At 27.0% G+C, this 25,279-nt stretch overlaps 1 protein-coding gene across 3 annotated transcripts in view; it reads left to right on the forward strand.

The window, feature by feature from the left end:
* Positions 1-25,279, forward strand: part of LOC114128507 (filamin-A) — a 98,273-nt gene that overhangs the window by 28,399 nt on the left and 44,595 nt on the right. For all 3 annotated transcript variants that reach the window (XM_050206934.1, XM_050206930.1, XM_050206931.1), the window contains exons 3-10: positions 22,602-22,752; positions 23,546-23,655; positions 23,741-23,838; positions 23,901-24,028; positions 24,125-24,263; positions 24,325-24,565; positions 24,634-24,834; positions 24,911-25,048. In XM_050206934.1, coding sequence (XP_050062891.1) covers positions 22,602-22,752; positions 23,546-23,655; positions 23,741-23,838; positions 23,901-24,028; positions 24,125-24,263; positions 24,325-24,565; positions 24,634-24,834; positions 24,911-25,048 — 1,206 coding nt within the window. The remainder of the gene's footprint in view (positions 1-22,601; positions 22,753-23,545; positions 23,656-23,740; positions 23,839-23,900; positions 24,029-24,124; positions 24,264-24,324; positions 24,566-24,633; positions 24,835-24,910; positions 25,049-25,279) is intronic.

The following is a 25,279-nucleotide window of genomic DNA, read 5'->3' on the forward strand; positions in this document are numbered from 1 at the left end:
TTAAGCATGTTTAGAAACAATCATTAGAGCTTAGTTAAAAATCTAAAAAATATTATGACGTATTTATTGTGCCAGTAGTAAACATATTATTGAATTGGTATTTCAGTGATGGTAAACATTAATGGTACAATAAGTTTAAGTGTGTATTTATTAAGTTAAATCGAAATACCAACGGCCAATTATTGTTTTTTAACGACAGTTTGTAAATGGCAATGCATTAAAAATAATAACTATTAATGCTATTTAAATGCTTGATATAGATACTATTAAAAATTAAAAATACAATATTAGCTTTAGAATAAACCTACATGAAGAATTCGTAAATTATAAGAAGGATTCAACGGCTATAATTTTTTTCAACCAAAAATATTCAAATAACATTATATTAAAAAATATTGTTTAATCAATTTGGTTTTGAATATCGAAAGTTCGAAACAATGATTTTGATTTTATTGTTCTTACTTAAAATGTTCTGCGAATATTAATTTCAAATGCTTGTTTTCGGTTTTAATTTTTTTATTTTACTAGAAAAAAAATTACTAGCACAGAATATCGAATGTCGGTTTGAGTATATTTTCTTATGTATGGTAATAATTACGTCTTCGTGTGGTTAATACATAATTGAATCGAGTATATTATTATACAATATACATATTATACTGAAATTGTATTATTATTATTTTTATTACTTTATTATACTGAATCGTATTTGTAAATAATATAATTGTACGTTCATTGCCATATAAGCATTATTGCATTAAGCAGTATTTCCTTTTACGATTCGTCGATATAATAATGTGATCGCGAGTTAAATTCTTACGATTAGACGTGTATCAATAATAAAACATTATTATTGTAATTTGTATTTTATATTATCAGTAATAAGTGTACCTACTATTGAATTCGATCGTTTTCTACACAGAATATTATTGGAAATTATATACGTTAAGTGATTGCCTATTGTAATTTTCGTGCTTATGACAATGTAAGTATAGATATCGTGTGATGACAACGTTTGTTTTATTTGGATTTTCAGGTTAAAAAAAAAAACTTTTTCGAGTTTCGGGTTACCACTATACCTACACGTATTATAAGTAGATCAAGTTAAACAACGCGGGTTAACTGAATTAATTTTCAAAACTTATCTATTCGGCATAAAACACAATGTTTTGTCGATTATGACCTTGCACGATACCATGCAACCTCCTAATTTTAATGACGTGCTAAAAACAAAGAATTTTACCTACCTGACATAATATTTTAGTCTTTAACGAAGTAGGTGCATAGTATAATAGAAGCACATGTATAGGAACGTTGACATGACGTATACAATAGACACGTATTTTTCTTCTTATAATACGATTTTAAAATTTCCGATTACTACCTACATAATAATAATATATTATAGAAATGAAGTTGAAATCGAACACTTTATTATAATATAATAGCTAAGTATAATGCTAAAGGACTGTACGCTTATCAACATGCATTATAATGCTATCTGCCCTTGTTGAAAAAAAAAATATTATATTATTATGATATAATTAATATTTATCATATTTTTTTCACGTCATAGCAGGTGCTTATAGATATAACATTATACAATTATAATGTACAAAGATACTTCCAATGGCTTATGTATAAAAGGGTGGGTTGGGATTTTAACCACTATCTCACAGAAATGTCATTATAACATAATAATAGAATACGATACACTATTTTTTTAGTCATAAAAGAGAACAATATTCACTTTTTTTCGATAAAAAGTAAAAACCTTACTCTATACCTTACGTTTCGATATGTCTAACAAATTATCTGATCCAAACCTGTCCAAATAGTATCTACTTCAAAATTTGACGCGAGTTAATGTCTGCTGTTGGAAATGAAACATATACTATTGTGTAAATGCGATTACGCAATATGTGACAATATCAGTTAAGAAATTGATTTTTCATGTATTTTGTTCTTCTGTAGTTCTGTATAAATAATAATCAGTCTGAGGCCGAAGTAATTTTCCTCAAAAATCAAGATACCATATTCCTCCTCTTATCATATTCCATAAAAAAAAATCAAAACAAAACAAATCTAAATCATTTCTTGTACTGTTATTTTTTCTCCTTTATCAAAACGAAACATTGTTACCCTCTTTATAATTAAAATATATGAGTATAAAAAATAATTGTTCTAAGTATTATGTTTACTTAAGAAATGGATTAAAGTCAAAAAAACACTGATGAAATATAGTAAAATATATTTTTTTAAATTATTTAGAACTATAATAATTAATAACGTATAGATTACTATAAGTTATAACAAACCTATATATTATTAATTTTACGTAATGGTACAAATCAAATAATTTGTATCATAATTTCATACATAAAATAAATAATTTCAATAATTAAAAAAAACATAATAAATGATACATAAGTTATCAATTTATCACAATACAGATTAATATTAGTATTTATAATAATGATTATTAGATTTGTTATAGGTATATATTTTAGAATTTGTAGTTTAGATAACTAGCGTGATGATTGACATTGTTTTTTTAGAACCCAATTTTTCATTATTAATGACTGTGGTATTAATCTGATATTAATTCTAATAACCAATTGTCAATATGGTTTTTAATTTAAGTTGTAGAAAATTCATAGAAGAAAATGCTGATTCATAAATATCCATGCTTCCAAATAATAATAAAATTTAAATTATTATTTTTTATACGTATTACATATTATATTATTATCTTCTAGGTAGGTAAAAATAAGGCGTCGAAGGTTATAACCTTATAAGCCTAGAACTGTTATATTATAGCAGTATACATATTATAACATATTCGGATATTCCCTAAATTTATTTTATATTCACAGCTTATGATTTCACACCACGATGACAGTTGTAGTTATTTTCAACTAGGTACGTTAAGCGGTCGTTCACTCGACCCTTATAATATTGTTCGTTTTATTTTTAATCTCTTGTATAATGTGTTACACATACTTCAGCGCAAACGATGGTCCACGGATAGACTTCAAAGAAGTATAGTACTATAGTTTTATAAAATACGTTCGAAAATGTTAATCGCAGCGATAACAATGTGTCGTTAAATTCGATTTTTGGATACGATCCAAAATCAAATATAGGTATTTATAATTTATTTATTATAATAAAATTGAACTTTCTTAAAAAGTTGTATTGTTATTTTTCCAAACTGTACTCAATCATATACAAAAATATGAGTTTAAATAGGTACAATTTTACCCCATTTTTTTCATTTAATAGTATGATAAGCTCATACTACAAATTCTAGTTTTTGGATTTTTTAAAATATAGATATATATTTTCAAATGTTATTAACACCACTTGAAGAGTGTCCTGTAGCAATACAAATAACGAAATCATTTCTTACAAATGATATTCAATCTTTTATAGAGCACATGGTTTTCTTAAAAATATCAATATATTCAAATATAATATTATAATTATATACATATTATATGTAATGTATACAATAATCCTACCTTTTTCTCTTTTTTACTTCCTAATATTTATTTAATGTTATTATTTAATCGTATAAATATCTTTTTAAACGGCTTGATTGATATATTTTTTAAACAAATAATAATTCACATAATGTACATAATACATAAATACAAATCAATAATTTAAGTAAAAATAGCATATTAAATTATTATTAGATGTTTATTTTAATCGGCTTATATATGTTATATGTTTATGTATAAAAGCATTTAAATTACACTACTGTCATATTTTGTAATATTATCTTTTTAAAATCGGATTTATAATAATTATCTCTAATTTCATTGTAGTGTGTTTTATTGTATTGGAGCTTTTTAAAATTATTTTAGTATCAGCTTGAATACTATATAGTAAATGGTATATTTAAAAAGTTAAATACCTATATTTGGACGTGGTAGATTTGAAATGAAAAGATTCTCACGAGTCATACTATGCTTGACTGTTGTTAAGTACAAAATGCGATTGACGTCTTAAATGTGAACCCGTATTATTTGTAAACCCTTTGTTCAATCATAAATTTTACGGTTTTCGCTGACGTGACGATTCAAATATACATTTTTTTGGGAGCCAACTTAAGAATTGACTTTATATTTGCCGAAAACTTGGTGCCAATTTAATGGTCGTTATAAAGTGACGCGGTATGATGAAAATCCCACATTTTGTTACTAGGTCGTTGATACATCGAGTTGGGTTAGGTTAGGTACTTTAGTACTTACTATGACATCTCGAGTCCGAATACAAGGCCAAGATAGGCAATACAGAGAAATCGTCTAATGTTTTCGCGTAGGTCATGGCTGTAGCGTCGTGACATTTTTATTTTTTACTGGCTTATTTTCTGTTTTATATGAAAATATTGACAATGATAAACACATGGTAAATAAAAATTGACGTTTTGGAGGACGCATGAAATAGCACGGGACACAATATATGTCTATGCGATTTGTTATATGGTATATATTATATTATATATATATTTTTTTTTATTAGTATTATCAGGTGCTGTAGCCGCCTCGCGGTTTTACTTTCGACGCGACCGTGATTTTTTCTATTCCTATTGTCTAAAATAAATATGTACAGCATAATATATAATATGATTCACTAAACATGTTCACTTCTATTTTTTCCCTATATAAATGAATTAAATCAAATTTTGAATATCGGGATTTTTAAAAGTACTTAAAAATTGTTTTTTTAAACGATTAATTTTTTTTACTAATTAAAAAGTGTTCTATGCTGATATAACTTTCTATTTTTCAAATGAAAACTTTCTTTTTTTATCAATTATAAATTATTTAGAGGATAGTTTTTTTGAAAATGTTGATGTAAGTATCTAAATGTAACTCGAAATTCGAACGAGTAATTTTTAAGTAATCGAAATGTTTATCTTAAAGATAATACTGATAATAGACCTTAAAAAATAGTTTAATAATAGTATACCTATAAAATATATGTTGTATTGGATTTAGTACCATTTAATAAACTTCGATCGATTTTAAAAACTATTAACGTTGATAAATTAATATTAATTACTAAAATTTTCGAATTTTCTTTATCACTTACCTATAATTAATTTTAAAGTTATATAATTCAAAAATTACTCTTTCGAATAATTTTAATTCTGAACATCCACGTTTTCAGAAAAATGTCTGCTAATAATGTATAGTAGACAAAGATGATTGTCATTTGAAAAACAAACGTTTTTATCTACATACAAAACTCTGTAAAATTTCAAGAACTGGAAGATGTGATATTTAAGTATATTTAAAATTTTTCAAAAATAAGATTTTGAATAACTGCACTGTTGAAAAAAAAAAGTAGTGAATATGCTTGATGAATCATCCTGTACAATAGTTACTCCCAAAACAGGAGAAACATATTTTTACATAAAGACAGTTTTTTTTTTTTATATTAAATTCAACCATTCTACACATAGGACTATAGGAGTATATTATCATATTATCGTCATACCACTAATAATTATAAAGCGATATTATAATAATAAATATATAGTGACACACGACAAAGGGTGTCCTCGCCTCGCCGATCGCGCTCTGTTGAAAGGTATATAATATAGGTAGGTCCACGGCCGAGTATTATTGGCTCGCGCACGAGTATACGAGTATTAGACAGCTGATCAAGAGTTTGGATTTTTATTTTTTTTCCACCTGTACACACACACACACACATACACGCAACTACTGTGTCCGCAGCCAGCGTACGGCAATCCTGCTAATAATATTTAAGATTAGATCATCGTTTATTTCTGGTAGCCAACTCGTGAGTTGTGATGACTAATGCAATATTTCAACAGATTTTCAATGATAAATCGCGTTCCGTCACACAGCTACAATTATAAATTGCAATCGATAGGCATAGCTAAGTACCTACCCTGAGCGCGATATCGTTTAAACGAATTTCACGACACAAAACACTCATATAAAAGTTTCAGGACCTATATAGATTATAGTTACATTTACTCTATTTTGTAATACTTGTTCGATCAGTTATATCATTTCTATGCAAGCTTAAAATATAGTTATTACCGAACTAACCCAGAGGGTTGAGGCAAACAAGTATTTTAGAAGCTTCAATAAGAAATAAAAATATTTGTCTATAATTGTATTTTTATTTTTATAAAATATTAGTTATAATTAATATTTTATTTTGTTTTAGCATTTGCCGAAGCAAATTTTTTATCAAATCGTCTAACTTTTAAAATATCAAGTGGTTTATCTTCAGAATCTAATTTATGTTTTGAAATAAATATTTTTGTTCATATTAATAATCGACTCATGCCATGCCCCCCCCCCACTGACTCTTCCAAAAATCTGGCCTTCCTACAACTATACTTATAATACTATTTTTGTTTTATCTTTTTTTTTAATCTGAGTTACTCGTATATGTTATGTATGTTTTTTTATTAGCTATAATTAGCTTAATTTATCAAGTGCTATAATTATTATAGTAAATAATAACAGAAAAGCTATATAGAGTAGCAGACAACCCATATAGCTTTTATTGACTGAAATGTATTTAATCAACTATGTTATCTAAATACCTACCTACTTGTTTTTATTCTCAAATTAAATTAACATAATTAAATTTACATTATCCAGGTAGAATTTGACCATTTAAATTAAACATATACCCGAATTTTAGTAACTTGTAACTTGTACGTAGTTAAATTATATATTATAACATTCTATACCAACTATAATGTTCGTTCAAGAGAATTGCTAATAGTCTTACGTTACCTATTATCAATATCTTCTTTTTTACCAATTTCTAAATTATTATGTGTTAGTGAATCGATCGTTAAATATATTTTATTCATATACCTACTATATACACACTCACACACACACACATATATATAATACATATAATATAAAAACGTTAAATTCTAGAATTCAAACGCATAGGTTATAAATAATAAATTAAAATAGCATTTTTTCATTATTGTTTTAAAGCTTTCACTCTCTTTTTTTTACCGACGATTGGATTTAACAGTAACTCGTTTGGCTCGATTGCGGTATCTCGTGCGTAGATAGGTACATATAAGTTATTTCTAATATATTATTAAGTTCACTTATTCATTATTTACATTTCAAACATATCGATGTGGTAATACGTCGACGACGACATATTTTGAGTCGACTTTGACGCCGGCTATAGTACTAATATAATTATTATGAACTCTGCTTTGAAAACGACGATGACGAAGACCGCAACGATAATAATTGTATATACTCACGATCGCTTTATTATATGGTATAGTTGTTGGTCGATAAGTCAGACAAAAAAAAAAAAAAAACAATAAATAAAGTAATATATGGCGCGGTGCCGCGAGGCTTATTTCAATCGTCAAAACGTTTGTTGTTGTTCACATTATACGTCACTTATAGTCTAATTAAAAATATTAGTATACTTACAGTAGAAGCCGCTTTTAGACTTATGGTCTGGTCCCGATCTACACATTTGCTAACATTTAGAAACAATTCTTGAAAATACTACGTGTTACCGGATAACAGACAAACTGAGGATAATAAAATATTATATTATATTTTAAAATTATTATTATTTTATTGTGTTTTACTAAAAATGGTCGTGAGGTATTTTATTATTTTAACTATTTAACTATAGGTTTTTCTTGAATTTTCCAAACCCATTCATATTAATATATTGTTGTAAGTAGTAAATATAGTAAATACAATAAATTCTAATTTATAAATAACGATCGGATCGTAGAGGCGTCGAAACTGTTTTTGTAGAGAACCTGTAAATAATTTAGTTGACTTTGTGCATTCTACCTTGACGGGCTTGTCTGTCGCATTATATAGTTCTCAGAAAACGGTTAGGACTCGTTTCATCATTGTATATAGCACTATTAAATTATATTACACTCTCTCAAACAGTAGATTATTAGTGATTAACTTCTAAAATATTGTCGCATTCGCAGAAGCAAAAAATATTAAAAATAATGGGTTTAACAGGTGAGGTTTTTAGCGATAACTTGATAAAACTAACTGATCTTCATACCTTTAAAAAGCTCGCTTTTCAATAAAATATTGGTTTTTGTAAATCTGTTTAAAATAGTCTAACGAATTCCTTGGTTAAATGTTCACAGTTAAACTTTAAAAAAAAAATTTTTTTTTAGTTTAACTACCTATTCTGAGTTTTTTACATGGCCTAAAAAAAATGTGTATAATAGTACCAATGGCAGTTGCCGCATAACCTTTTTACTTCACTGCATATTTCTGGAATGTTAAAAAAATCTCGCCTTTTTGTGGAAAAAAAAATACAATTCTTATTACATAACACATGTACACTTTTAAGGAGATTATAAAAACATTAAATAATTTATATTTAAATATTATTTAGTAAATATCATAATTTAAGTCGTTTATGTTTTTATAAATAATTTAAAGTAGCTGGGAACGTTAGAAACTTGACATTATCACCAAACATTTATAATTTATAAGTATTTATAAGTATTGTTATTTTCTAAAAATTTTATAATTTTAAAATATGTGCTAATTAATAATTATAAACATTTGAAGTTTGTGGTTTTTTAATCTATGGCAATAAAATGTTTTTCTTTGGAAATATAGATACATTACTTAAAATAAAACTTTTTTTTTCGTAAATACCTTTAAAATGTAAGAAAAGTTTATCTATTTTTTTTATTCATATACTTAACTGAATAGGGTTTTTTAATTTTTACACGATTATATCATGTACCTAAATAATTTAAAATATTTCTAAAAATAAATGAATGTCGAATACATAAAAAGTATATAATACGTCATCATATCTGTATTTTAGAAATTCTACGTCTAAACATGCCATAATACTTTTAATGCTTTACGTATAGTCATTAATATGTTTTTATGGATATTTCGAAATATCTATTATCAAACATTATATTTTAAGTTACATTGGGGGTAAGTGTATTAAAATTTATATTTAAGTAACTATTATGCAAAAAATATTTTTCCTAGTATCTTGAACTATTTTTATACTATATTTATTATTTATAAAATAATATACTCGAAATGCTCTTACTTTCGGATACTATAAAATCGTTGACTCCTAAAACCACACACTTGCGATAAAATACAGGACAAAACCGCATACGTTTGGTAGGTTAAAACCACACTCGTTTAATAGATTAAAACCGCACAATTTTTAAAATTCGTGTATCCAAAAACCGCACACTGTCGATAGACAAAAATCATATACTTTATAATGTACCTATATGTTTATTGTTTATGTATACTTTAAAATTTATAATTTATTCTAACGAAAAAAAAATGTATACACGAGTATTCAAATTTAAAAACGTATAGGTACTTACTCTTAATCCACTGTAAATTTTCTGTACTTGAAGTTGTCAAGTAATAAACACTCGTCCTGTTTATTGCTATCGATAATATTTTAAAATCCACTGTACCTAATTAAAAGTATTTGAATAAAAATGTAAAAAATCACTTACGTTTTAACCACTATATTATAATATAGGTACGTATACAACCGACTAATAATAAGTGGTGAATTAAGTCTTAAAACTTGTTGGCATGATTATTGCAATATATCCTATAATCTCATTTTATCTCATCCGTTCGTTATGCGAAATTAAAAGTGTGCGGTTTTCGGATACAATCTAAAAAATAAATTATACTAGTTACTATTAACATACTAAGTTTAATATTTTATAAATATTACATACTGTGGTTCATTTTTTTCTGCTTAATTATTCGTTTAATTAAATACAATTATTCTTTTATTTAAGCATCCTATAATCTAAATTAGATACCCTTTAACTATATTGATCGGTGCCCCGAGACATTTAATGTTTTAAACCAAAAACTTAAAAACCCAAACCAGAAAATAGAATATCGGAATCATTAAGATCCCTACCATAGAGCAACAAGGACTCTGCGGTCCACTAAAAGCTCACCAGGAAACGTCATTATAGGTACGGTACACGTATTAAAGCATAATAATTATTATTTTGTCCGGTGTTTTCTCCTGTGATTAACGTTTTATCATATAGACTAATTGGTTGTTCTATTGTTATCCAACGAGTTTGTGTCAGCAAAAAGTTCTTATCCATACATATTTCTTCCGATAATTGTTATTGGCACGTAACGTCAGTTATTGTGGAACGCGTACGGGTCTGTTAAAATAATAATAGTAGGTAGTATAGTCGGTACGCGATACACATATACGACTCGATCTGAAATAAATAGAATTTAACTATGTTAATTCGAATAATAATGATAACAATACTAAATATCACTTTTTTATAAAACACGTATGGATTTAAAATAAAATTGTGATAATAATATTGTTTATAAATAGGGCCTTAAACTTGACAATCTAGGAAAACTATAAATTGATATAGCTTAACATAATTAAGAAAAATTGTTAATATTTTATGGTAAAAAATTATATAAATTAATCATACTAAAAAAATATATTAGATGTACACTAAAATTTATTTCTCTCGCATAATATTTTATTATACATATGTATATTTTTATTTTATAAAATACTAAAATGTATTTGGTTTTAATGCATAGTTAAATGATATTAAGCAGTTAATTTAAAGGAGGAAACAAGAAAAACTATTTAATCATTTTGAGTTTATGGAAATGGAGTCATCGGGCAAAATTCTGTTAATATTTTTATTCTTATCTGAAATAATAAATTATCAATAATATAATATACTTTCATAAAAAGTATAAACAATTAAAATGTATTATATGACCAAATAATATAAAAATTTTTAATTACAAAATGTTATAGTAACGCAAAATAAAAATTGCAGTATAAGATTCTACATATTACGTATCCAAGTTCTGAAGGAACGATCCATTTATGTGTTAGATATTGTAGTGGAAAAAAAATACTAATTCATTAAGTACCGGATCTTATTGATAGTAACTTTGAGAATACAAATGTTATCAAAAATAAATTACGTTCGTTAATAATACAATTTCAAAATTTTCAGTCAGTTTTCTATCCATCTCAGCTTATCTAGCAATAAATCGATTGTACGTAAAAATTCGTATTTGTGATAGTTACAGGTGTATAATATTATGTTCGTATATTTCATTTATTGATACTGAAAATCAAATTATTCTATTCATTCAAATAAAGATATAAAAAATATCGTTTTTCAAATGTTTTGTTATTTTGCTATTTTTTTTTTTTTTTTTGCATCCTCTCACTGCTACGAACGTACTATTATAGGCTCCTTTGTCCTTAAAATTAAATATGCAAATTACCAACTCGATGATTACACCCGAAAATACAGAAAACAATAATGAACTTAACGGTAAAAACCGTTTTTAAGTACATTTTGATAGGAATGATACACATTTTAAATCATTATTATTTCAAGTAGCTACTATGCAACTATTCTATATTTATTATAGTTCTTTCCCAGGCACTGTGTTTGATACCACTTATTTTGATTATATAAATTAAAAACTTAAAATTCAAGTCGGTATAAATATATTTTTAATTAAAACATTATACATAGTTAAATCCAACCAAATTTATCATTTAGGAATATTATGTAAAAAAAAACTGAATATAATTAGCATATTTAAGAGAAATAATTTAGCAGTGAAAAGGTTAAAGTTAAAATGCGTATATTATAAGTACTTCTCAAACATAGCCTTTACTATCGATCCTCAACTTGCATCATTTTAGACGAGTAATTGATAAATTACCCTTTCGGCATACTACAATAACTAAATATGTTTTCTCAATAGTTATACTGATTCGACACGGTTTTCGCCGTAGGTTAAGTTATGGTTAGGTATTATATATATCGCGCAAAACTATTGCACGGACGTGTGGCATACCAAAATAAATAATAATAATGCATTAAACGAACGTAAAATCTGACACGGATCATTCGAATAATTACCGTCGTATACGATAAACGTGCTTGGGATAAAAGATAAAATAAAAGTAAAAAACGTAGTCGTCTAATATAATCGGCACATTGTTGCGGAATACAGTTTCTGGTTCGGCGGTATAAGGAATAATAGAGAACAAGACGAAGATGAAGAAGAAGTACCAGAATTAAGAAGGGAAAAAATGAATAACCTGTTATTCGTACCTAGCGCATTCGTACCCCATGGCAATTTTATGTCTTTGGCGTCGAGAGTAGTCAGACGAGAATTATCTCATTTAAAATATCTAAGCGTTCCTACAAACTATATCGTTTAGGTATCTATAGGACTATAGACACGATTGAATTTTACTTATAAACGGGACTACTATTTTATTTTCATTATTTGGCGTAACAGCGTGTTTGACGAAAATATTAATCGAAAAAACTATACAAATATTATTTATACTATATTTTACGTACCGTGAAACGATGGTGTGCAGTTTTTGGAATTCAAAATATCATACAATACAATATACTTGATGTGTGAACTGAAATATATAAAAATATTTATTAATAATTTCACTTTCCAATATTTTAATGCTAATCTACCGATAGATTGAAAAAACGATTCAGTGATTGAGTAAATTGACTGGTGTTTGAACATTTTGAACGTTAATTTATTACGATTTACTCGTAAGATAAAAATCAAAGTTTCAAATAGAAAATAATCTAATATTTAACCACGTAAATTAAATATTAAAACATTTATTCTTAATAATATATTTCCTTAGAGGTGTCGACGTTTTAACAACTACCTAACATAAATAATTGTAATGCAATATTAAATTTTAATTTTAATAAACCTTTTTTTTAATTGGATTTGGAACCTTTTCATGGTCTTTGATGTAGGTATATTTCAATAGTTATAAATATATCGTTAATTCATGAACTGTGTAGGCACATTTTTTATAAATCGCTATTGAATTTAATCAACGGATTATTGCGAAATTAATAAATAGGCATCTTGTTGGGCTAACAAATTTGGTTTAATTGAAGTATTTTATTTTTTAAATTCTATGAAGTAACGTAACGGATATAGTAAATTTAACGGAGTTTTTAGAAAAAAATGTATATTATGATTATATTAATTATAATGATATTTTATTCATAATCATTAATAATTTTTAAAACATTTAAATGTATTAAAATCATCGGTGTGCTAGAAAGAGTTTTATTTTTTGTACGTAAATCTGTTAATGTTTTCCCTTATAGAAATTAAACTTGGCATAAAGCAGTTAATTAATTTTAAATATTATTTATGAACTTTAGGTTTAAGTAATATTTTATCAAGTATTAACATACTTTTGATCGGCAAAATGCCATCGAAATGTTAAGGTAATCATATTGGGTTACGTAAAACGAAATAAAACTAATTATGTTGACTTAATTATTTTGGTATTTTATGCTATATGATTATTATTACTAAAAGGTCTTTTGGGACTCATTCAAGGTTGAAGCAAAATTGTTATTTTTTTTTTAAATGTAAAATAAATTATTAAAAATAAGTAAAAAAAAAAAGTACATTTAAAAATAATTTCATAATTTAATTGTATTTTCAATTAAAAAAAAATAATATACTTAATCAAAATTTTAAAATAAAATATTTTAATAAAAACTGCATAAAATATCATAAAAATTAGAGTAAAAAAAAAAAACTTAAATAAATTGGTAATTGAACCTAGGTATTAAGGGATGTTTGATCGGATGTGTAAGGCCTGTACTTAACACTTTCACTCGTTATTAAATTAAAGCTGTAGCAGGCTTAAAATTAAAGGTTGACTGGTTTCATTAGAGACCTAAATTGAAATAAATCATGAAATATGTATAGGTTTATATAAATCTAAAAAAAAGTAAATAAATAAGTAATCATATGATTATTGTAATGTAATTTTATAAATTTTATAATTACTAAATCTTAAGAAAAGGGGTTTGAAGATATTTTTGGAAGGACTTAACCGATCCAAGATCCTCTCCCCTCATAACCATCAATGAAGTAAGAAATTGTTTGAATTTCCCGAAAGACATGTAAACAGTAATATTATGCACTATTAAAGGAGATAGCCTTATATTATTATGAACAAATGGGGGTATTAATAAATTCTAACCTATGTAATTTGTTAGTCTGTAAGAAATTTAATATTATATAAATAATTTTAATGAGACTATTTTTATTGCACCGTAACCCATTGCGCACACAACCCAATTAGAAATAATGCATTATAGTAATAAAAAATAACTGTATGCTTAATGAATGCTGTGGTTGATAACTGTGTTTAAAATTTCCCAAACACAGTTTTCCATACTCTTTGACAATGCATTAGTCTCCGCTAAATTAAATTATGTTCACAATCACACGATAAAAAAATGTAAACATTTAAATATATGTATTATTGACCGTTATCTATTGATAAAAAAGTGAGAATTCTTATTTTAAAAACCGAATGACTTGAGGATGATCTACGCCAATAATAAAATATGATTATAATTTGTAATACTTAACTCTGTTGCCTGTTGGGATAGAACAATTTTGCAAGTACAAGAAACGCTATGGCCATAGACACCATTGTATATCTATTCGCAAATACTTCTCACTGGGGTAGTTTTCTTATGAGCTAGCTTACATTGCCATTGACTAAAATAAATTTCAATGCTAATTGTTAATGAATAATTCAAAATTTAAAATGACTACATCAATATTGAACTTGGACATTTTTAATTTTTCCATAATTTATATTAGCTAGTTTATGAAAACTAAATAACCTATTATAAATAAAATTCATATTATCGTAAAAATACAAAATTTCTCATTGTTTTTGAAAAACATTAACGTAAAAAAATAATTGACTATGATGAACTATTTACTCGCCGTATTCATAAATAATAATACATAATATTATAATAAGGTAGGTTCTTTTGTTAAGTGTCCACATTCCGGTTTGTCATGTCTTACAGAGTGGCTATAAGTTATAAGTTATATGTTATAACCATAATATTAATTGTATATATTTTAAATGCACATTTCTCAGAATTCGTAACGAGTGATTACAGATGTACATAAATCAATGTTATAAAACACGAGTATATTATTATATACATAATTTATGTAGGTAGCGTATAAAACAAATGATTGGAAATTGACAAAATAACCAAAACGGTTGTCACTCGTCAGATGATTATAACAATAATGATATTCGAAATTTGTAATTTGAAATTATTTTTCATTTGATATACGATGTAGGTATTAATCGTTTTGTAGTATTTTTATTATCGATTGGGTGTTAGCTTGCCAAAATCGTATGTAAACGCGGATTTATAAATATATATTGTAATTAATGGGGAGGGAGACAACGTTTTTTTTTCACAGAAAGACAACGAATATAATTTAAATACATATATTAGATTGTATATATTTATCATGACGAATTTGTTAATAGAACAGAAATAAATGTAAAAATATAAGAGATGTTAGTGCATTATTTCCTGTCTGACGGATCAACTTTGCGTTCCGCAGAATCAACTTTATGTTGTAAAATTTAATATCAGGGTGAATTTTGATCTATTGTTATCAAACTTGAAGTTAGTAACATTACAATACATTTTTGTACGTTGTATTTTTATGAAATTTGTTAACATGTAAAATATTATATTAAAAACTGTTCACATATCGCAGCATTAAATTGAAAATTCATAAAAGTTTCTACGTAAACGCGGATAATATTCATAACTATACATTTTCTGATACCTGCAAATTAAGTGACAGAAAAAAGTGCGTTGATATTTTCTCTCAATGAATTTTATTTTGGTTAGTCTTTAACTTTTATCCGACTTTACTTTTAAATTGAAAATGTATTGTTGACATCATTAAGTACGTCCTAGAACGTAACCCAGATGAAAGGAAAGCTATGTAGACTTACATACAGATGTCCTTCTGTATTTTCCACACTCCTTTAGTGAAATGATTAAACGGGAAAGTACAAATTATGCACGGTGAATCCCAAGAAAAAAGTCCAAAGACTGTGGACTATTTTAAACCTATATAGTAGGTATATCAGTAATAAATATGCCAAAATTAATCCGTTATTAATACAACAGAATATAACATATTCAACATACAATAACATAAAAAATCGTTGGCAGATAACGTATAAGAAATCTAGTCCGATTCCATTTTTTCATATCAAAATGGAACTAATAATTATGAAATCGGGAAAAAATTAAACCAGATATTTTTCCAACTTCCGTGTGTACGGTGGTAGGTACAAGTACTGAAATACGTATAGTCTATCGTCAGAGTAAATTATTATTGTGCGAAAATTATAGATTTATGTTTTAAATAGATACCGATATGTAAGGTAACACGGTATTTAAATTTAGTATGACGTCGTGCTGAGGTATAAAATGATGTTGTAATATACTAATATATTATACAGTATCTTTGCGGCCTGATAAAACATATTATTATTATTATCATTATTTTAGCGTAGGTAGGCGAATAATTTCCATACACGAAACATAGAGTTTTACATTATTTTCGTTTGTTACTGCACCGCTGCTGCTGCAATGCCATTAGTCACCGGATTCTCTTTGGTAACTATACCGGAACAATACACACATAGCACGTTATGTACTCACTCATATTATTATGAACCTAACGAGTACGCGTGCGCAGGTCTAACTATGCGTCCGATAATAAATTACCATAATATGTATTACTGGTTGCGGTCCGAAAACCAAACCCATATGGTATAATAATAAGTACCTACCAATACTTTATGACTATGAGTAATATCATATTATTATTATTAATAATATAATATTATACGAAAGTCGTACGTAATGTTATTGTGACGATAATGATTATTATTTTTGATTTCTTGTCTATCTTCCCGTGGCCATGTACAACCAACGAAACCTCTGAATACCGTACACTCTCTGTCACTATTCGGAGGTACAGACTATTCGAAGGATTTATTTTGTAGTTTATTTACAAAAAAATGTCAGATATTTTAGGCGTCCGTTATGGGAAGTTTTATTGTATTATACTTTTATTTAGTGGAACTTTGTGACTTACGGAAGGTTAAAGCTCGGGGTAGATACGATTGATATAATAGGGGTTGAACTGATCGAAGTTCCCCACTTAAATACCTGTTAACTGGGACTATCTGATTAATTCGTTAAATTTAATTTGACTTAATACATCTGGTATGATTGTACACTGTAAGTTAAGTTAAAATTGTAAATCGATCCGATTAGATAAATGATCTAATAATATATATTAATATAATAAAATATTATAAAGACATTGTTTTTAAATATAATGCCTCCTCCGCGAAAGTTTACTTTGCCACACCTGAAAATTTGGTCTTGCTACGGGCCTGCTTACACGGAATACGTTTTAAATAATAATAATATAAAAACTAACGGTTATGTATAAAAAGTAAGTCTTATTGCCGTTTGAGGTATAATTGAACTTAAAAACGAATTGGTGTATTATTTGTAGAAGTAATAATAATAATAAATTTCATATCAAAATGTATTAACGGATCTATCAAAAAACAGCAAAATTGGTGTCGGACGTCGGTGTATTGACTATTCGGTAACCTGTGGTATAGCTGAGTAGGTATCTAAAGGTAATCATAACATGCTAAAAACTGTTTTGCAGAATATATCAATTATTGTAATATGCAAACGTCGCGATGACTCGTCATTCCGCTGTTTAAAAAAATAATAAGAAGAAAATGTATTCCTACTCTGTAAGCGCGTTATTGCATTTTTTTTTTATGGTTTCTGTTATATTGTGGATATTAAGCATAATATATTATATCAAACAAAATTTCACTAGTGTTGTGGTGTTCCGTCTTATTATCTCCCATACAATTTATACTATTCATTTATCATCGCTTCAACCCATGCCTCTGTTTTCTATTTAACTTAGTTTTGTAGATATTATGCTGAACTCAAATTATTCTCGTTTCTTGTCCAGTGATACATGGCTTGAATAAAGTCTGAACCGTCACACACACGATCGGACTATTCCATAGGTGATGTATACTTTGAGGGTTTGTCGTTGTTTGTTCTCGGCCATATACCCGCAAACTTATGAACATTTATAAAATATATATTCACTTACCGTTGTTTAAACTTTAAGAAACACGAGTTTTTTTTTTATTATTTAATTCATTAATGAATTTAAAATTATTTTAAAATAATATGTATTACAAAACCCACTTGTAATTACTGTGAAACATGAGAAATAAATTAATAGTTATCAAATGACAAATTTATTAATCCATCGCCATCTGCACGCTGTACCTACTCTTAAGCTCTTAAACCTTTTTGAAAAAACTAGTTTATAGTAGGTATTTATTATAGTTGTTAGTCTTTTTTCAATACTGAGTAAACTTAATTTAGTATATTGTACTTACATTTTTTTTTTTTTGTATAGTGCTTTTAAGAAATAGATTTTGAATTGATAATGATTTTATTTAAGAATATTAATTTTCAATTAGATACCAATATCTGTCCGACTATCTAAATTTTTATTGAAAATATAAATACAGTTATATAAGCCAAAATTTCAATTAAGATTAGCTATAATTGCTATTATATAATAATTATAAATAATTCACTCTAGCTTAATTATTATCAATCATTATTATTTACTTAATTGTTAAATACGATCTCAATATTATAAATAACTAGAATTATAAAACCGATTCTAAAATCATTTAAATTTCAAGTTTTTATTTATTATAAAACATGATTTTATTTCAATAGTCATTATAACAAAAATAAGTTATTTAAAAGTAAAAAAAAAATCTTATTGGTATATCTTATAGTATGTAATTATATAAATATTTTAAACATTATGTTATTGTTCAACGTAAATTCTCGAGAATGATGTATATGTGCGTTATTAAAACTGATAATCCGCACATGTTTTATTTCATAGATGTGTATATAATTTTTGTTTACAGTTATCTAAATATATAAAAATATTAAAACTACTTATATCAATAAAATTTCGTATGGTTTACATCTATTATGTTCTATTATGGTCGTATAGATAAAATTATTAAGTGTTAGCTATTTCCGTATTTTTGTATGTAATATACATACCTGCAAAATCTAAGTCACATACCATCGATTATCACAGACTGCGATAGTAACCCTGTATACATATATTTAAAAATAAATATTTTGAGTATCTTAAATATATTACTATTTTTTCCCTAAAAACTATCGTATATAAAAATTTAAAAAAAAAATGGAAATAAAAAACCACGAATTGTGAAAAACTAATTAAACGAACGATTAAATGAATTGTAGTGTTTATATAATATAATTTATACGTATGAAAGGAGTATACTTCGAACACCATACAACCTCCGATTTTAAGTTATCATTTATTTTTCTGAAATCACGGTCACAATCTGCACAGGAGATTGCAGAGACATAACGAGTGTACTTAGCATGTCTGCAGGTGACGGATAAACGGATCACCCGCGCGGTAGGCTCGGCCGATACCTATATAATATGCAAGGTACGCGTATGGTTTCGTTGTTTTACATATTATGTTTATAATATACCTTAACTTGCATAATATGTGTATATTGTACATGGTAAAAAATTACGTGGTACCTGTACACACACAAGCGAGCGCGTTACGCTTTATGCTCCAGATACCAGAGCGTCGAATTCTCTACAGTAACTATATATAATACGTACAGACGATATATTTGTTAACCCACACCAAACCGTCATCGAAACGATTATGATGTCATGCCGCTGAGCCGTCGTTCCATCGGTACCTCCTATACCTGTGTTTTTGAATAACTTTTATACTATATTGTTTTTATTAAATCCATCACACGTATCACATAAAATACCGGTTGGATTTTTGTAGTCTTAAAAAGTGATAAAATATATATATATTAGGCATTGGAGGTAGAGACTATAAACAGTCATATACACCTATTTTTTTTTTTTTTTTTTTTAATATCTAATAAACTAAAGAAAGTCATCTTTAAAATAGTATATCCCTTTGCATACATTCTGAGTCTTCTTATAATATAATATTTTTTTTTATTTGTTACCCTTTAACCTGCAGATAACGGTAAAATGTACTCACTCCATAAGTTATTTTTTTAAACTTTAAATCAGTGAAACCGTTTAAAACATTTAAAACATATTAGCACCGATACATCTATCTACCGAAATATTAAATAATATTAATTATACCTATTAGACATTTTTTATCGGTACAATATACCCGGATTGGATTTTTGTAAAAAAATATTTTTGATAGTGGAACGAAAAAATTCGTTTAGATTAGTGTTTAAATCTGTATTATAATTTAAAATACCGATGACCTGTGTTATTAGAGCAATAATAATAAAATGAATAATAACTTAACACTATTATTATGTTAAACATCAATCGTAAAACCCGTTTACTTTCAAAGGAAAATAAAATATCTTGATAGTATACAGGTAATAATATATTGTGTAAATCAAATAATTTATAAAATAGTATTGGGGGTATAATTTGATGGCTTAAATTTTTTTAAATAGTGCATGAAAATGGAAGAATATACTTATTGATTTAAAAGACATTTTGGTTTTATTTTTAAGGTTATAATATACCAACTCAGATTTTTAACTTATATATTTAGTAAAATAAGCTCAACTGAAAGAATCGTTGATTAGAATAGAAAAAAAAAATGTTCATTGAAACTATTTAATAGTAAGGTTTTATACTTCTATAGCATATATATAAATATATATATTATATAGGTTTGGTAAACAATATAAATTGAAAACAAACTTTGGATAATTACATATTATAATATAAGTATAAAACTATAAACAATTGAAATAAATTAAGCTTTTTGAAGAAACCCATAAATTATTATGTTTTATGCGTTACGAGGCACTGATTTTGAGAATAATGATTATACATTAATAATATATTAAATGTCATCACCTAACGGTCTTATAGTAATTAAACCCACGCACTATAGGTATCACATAAAATACGGAAATAAAAATATATACGAGTATTATTATACATAATTTATTACTGTTTTTATTTTTTCAAGTAAATATTGGACTTTTACTATTAACAGTTATTTTTTATTTCTACAAAATAGCATGGGATATGTTAAAATAATTTCGTATAGTCGTCAATTACATTTATTTTTGAAAATTTCTTTCAATTTAAAATAATATTATTTCATATTAATTTGTGATATATTTGTATTATACGTTCTATGTACAATAATATTGACTGCATACCAATAATTTATTACGGGTTGAGCGGTAGGTACAGCGAATGCCGTCTATTATTTAAGTCCATCAAAGAAAATGACTTTCGATATTGCGTTATTGTCATATTTTATGTTTAAAACACAAATATTATTTATCACTGTTCGCTCAATTAACTATTGCATGCCGAATATGGTCGGTTAAGGAATTACCAAGAATGCGTGTGCCTACCATATAATACAATATTATTATATAAAAAATATATCATATTATTATATGGTAGTATAGCTGTTAAAATATACTTTATGGTATTAAACCGTGATAATGTGTTTGAAATATCTTGTTTTATATGCGTTTATCGCTACGTTAAAAATGAAATGACGTTTAACATTGACTTGTGCGCATTTTTACACCGAATATTATTATTTTTTATTTCTATAACTGTAAAGTCATTTAATGTCAATTTTAATAACGTTATATTATTATATGCTACGAGTTTTAAACGGGAAATTAAATTTCGCCGACGATTTAACTAACATTTTAAGCATAATATTATAATAGCAAATAAAATATGCATAACTACAATAAAAATTACGCAACGATTTATAGACGATTATTGTAAATTTCATTAACTTATCACATAGACTTAATTTTTGTAATTTTCTATAATACATTTTTACTGTAAAATTATGCATTGGAGTTGAAGTGTTTCTTTGATTGTTACATTATTTTTTAAATACAATAACGCTGGTATAGCTGTCAGATTATGATTTTTTTCTGAAGCAATTACGTTAAATTCAAAAAAAAATCAACGACTTTTGCTTATTTAAAAACGATTCTAATACTAACACTTATTTAGTTATTTTGAAATGAATTTCAGGAAATTGACAACAATTAAAAATAATGTATTAATTAAAATATCAATTTTTAAACTTACTTAAGTACGTATTTAGTTGCGTTAAGTTTTCCGGAAAATCCAATTGATAACATTGTTAATACCTAAAGCAGAGGAAAATAAATTGCTATTAATCTACAATAATTAAAAAATTAAATAGTACCTAATTTAAAAGTACCATACAGTTCAATTTAAAATTTAAGTATTATTTATAAAATGTTTGAAAATTAAATTAATATTTTAGTTAAAAACTATAATTCGGAAATCTTCCGAAAATAGTATTTAACGTTATAATACAAATAATATTATTATTAAGTCACGTTTAAAAAGGCGATTTATATTATTATGTTGAAACCATTATTATTGTGTACTATACAATTATTTTATCAGCCTCATAATAATATTATACTATAATTATTTTCAGATTCTTCTGATATTGTTGATTGCAAATTGAAATTGATTTTGGGATTAATATGGACGTTGATTTTACATTACTCTATATCGATGCCAATGTGGGATGGCGAATTTGGTGGCGAGCAAGTACCAAACGATAAAGGACCGACACCAAAACAAAGGTAATATACAGAGTAATTATAAATATAATATTTCAATATCATTAACTAGTAACTAGAGTAGATCTGTTTATTTATAAAAAATAATCAATTTTTTCTTCTAACACATCTTCTTATTATTATTGCATATTATATGTGTATACTTACGATACTTATTACAAGATAATTGGAAATATTAAAATTGTTTTTGTGTTTTAACTTTTGATTGTAAATATTTGTTCATTTTTATCAATTTCTGTATGATATATTGTAATATAGGTATTTAAAAATTGAATAAAAATTAAAAATACGGTTGTGTTGGGATAAAATAAACAGAAATATAAAAACATTTAGGTATGTCAAGAAGCATTTATGCACCCCAACTGTTGTAGAGTTAAGAGTGCAGACGGTGTGGAATGTTAAGTAGGTAGGTAATGTACGGATATCAGATGAATAAGAACGCGCACAGTCGAAGGGTGTAGTTTTGAGTATGCGATGAAAGGATTAAAGCATTGTTGTCTGCTTCGACTAAACAAATATGAACTCAAACCCTGTGTTTGTCTGTAGACACTTTAAACGTTAAAACGCATTGGACGAAATGAAGCGAATAAAAAAAATACTCGAAAATAACCGATTTAATGCGTTTTCCGTGTAAGAAGTGGTTGTGGCACTAAAATATCTGGGATACTGTAACTACGATTAAATCAAACATAGGATTCATATGCATGCAGGTTGTGACGGATCGACGAATTTTGTTTTCTGTTTAATAAATGATTGTAGACGCTAAAAAATATTTCATTACTAATGAATCTTTTAGATTGTTGAACTGGATCCAGAGTAAGGTACCCGATATACCGATTTCGAATTTCACTACAGATTGGAATGACGGAAAAGCTGTCGGTGCTTTGGTGGACGCCGTGGCTCCGGGTAAATACGATAAAACAACGTCGTTGTTTTGCGAACAAAATATTCAGTGGTCTTTCAACTTTTAATTATTATTATAAATGTATAGGTTTGTGTCCGGACTGGCAAGATTGGAAGTCCAACAACGCACTTAAAAACGCATCGGAAGCCATGGGCTTAGCTGACGATTGGCTTAACATAAAACAAGTAATTACCACAATAATGTTTGAACGAACGTTTCAATAATTTTTAATAATCAATGTTTGCAGCTCATCAAACCTGAAGAATTGGTTAGCCCCAACATGGACGAGCAATCCATGATGACCTATCTATCTCAGTATCCGAACGCAAAGTTGAAACAAGGAGCACCGATTAGATCGAAAACCAATCCAAGCCGGTATAAATATTATAGTATTTTATTTCAATTATAAGTAAAACGGCATATCTATAGATCAAAATAATATGTTGACTGTTAATATTATATTTTATTTAGCGTTCGCGTTTATGGTCCCGGAATTGAACCCTCTGGACCAGTTGTGGGAGCCAAAACAAATTTTACCGTCGAAACGTTTTCCGCTGGCAAAGGAACAGTCAACGTTACTGTGGAAAATCCCAAAGGAAAAGCCGAACCGGTAAGTAACCGGTATTGAAAAAATATATTTTTTTATAATTAAATATGTTTTCAATTTTAAGGTTGATCTGGTTTTCAACAATGACCGAAGTCAAACTTACACAGCTACGTACAAGCCGATCGTTGAAGGACCGCATAAAGTACATGTGAACTTTTCCGGCGTTCCTACTCCGAAATCTCCGTATCATGTTAACGTAGATGCATCGGCTGGTGATCCAAACAAAGTTAATGTCTTCGGGCCTGGTATACAGCCTGAAGGTGTGTTCACAAGCAGACCTACTTATTTCGAAATCCATACAAAAGGTAATTATACTTATTTTTTTATTATTTATTAAGAGATCGTTAAAATTTGAACATCGTGTTTTTTTAAGATGCCGGAAAAGGTGTTCCTAAGGTGATAATTCTCGATCCTGCTGGCCGGGAGAACACGATACCGGTGAAACTCAAGAAAGAACCTAACGGAGTGTATATATGCGATTACACGCCAGTCGTCCAGGGAGTGCACTCTGTCAATGTTTTCTTCGCAAATCAACCTATCCCGCTGAGTCCATTCGCTGTAGGCGTATCAAATGGTATGGAATAACGTCATTATAGGGAAAAGTATTATTTTTAAATTTAAATTAAATATGTGTGTGACTTTTTATACAGCATCGGATGCTAAACGCGTAAGGGCCTTTGGACGTGGTATACAACCGCATGGACTTAGAGTTCAAGATGAAGCGAAATTCAAAATTGTCACAGAAGGAGCAGGCGAAGGCGTTCCCGATGTGAACGTAATCGGACCGGGTAAAAACATTTACTTATCAATGTTTATGTTAGGTGAATTCCTAAATTCGGTATAGTCCAGATTTGTATATCATTAATATTTAAGTGTTACAATAGTTTAATATATTTTATATCATATATTATTTGTATTAATTTAAAATCGACTTGCTGTTAAGAAAGAATAGGTTCCTGTTATTGAGTATAGGAAATTTCATAAAATTAATCTTCATTTAAATATCTAATTTCATACAA

The sequence above is a fragment of the Aphis gossypii genome, chromosome X (assembly GCF_020184175.1).
Source record: "Aphis gossypii isolate Hap1 chromosome X, ASM2018417v2, whole genome shotgun sequence".
Lineage (NCBI taxonomy): Eukaryota > Metazoa > Arthropoda > Insecta > Hemiptera > Aphididae > Aphis > Aphis gossypii.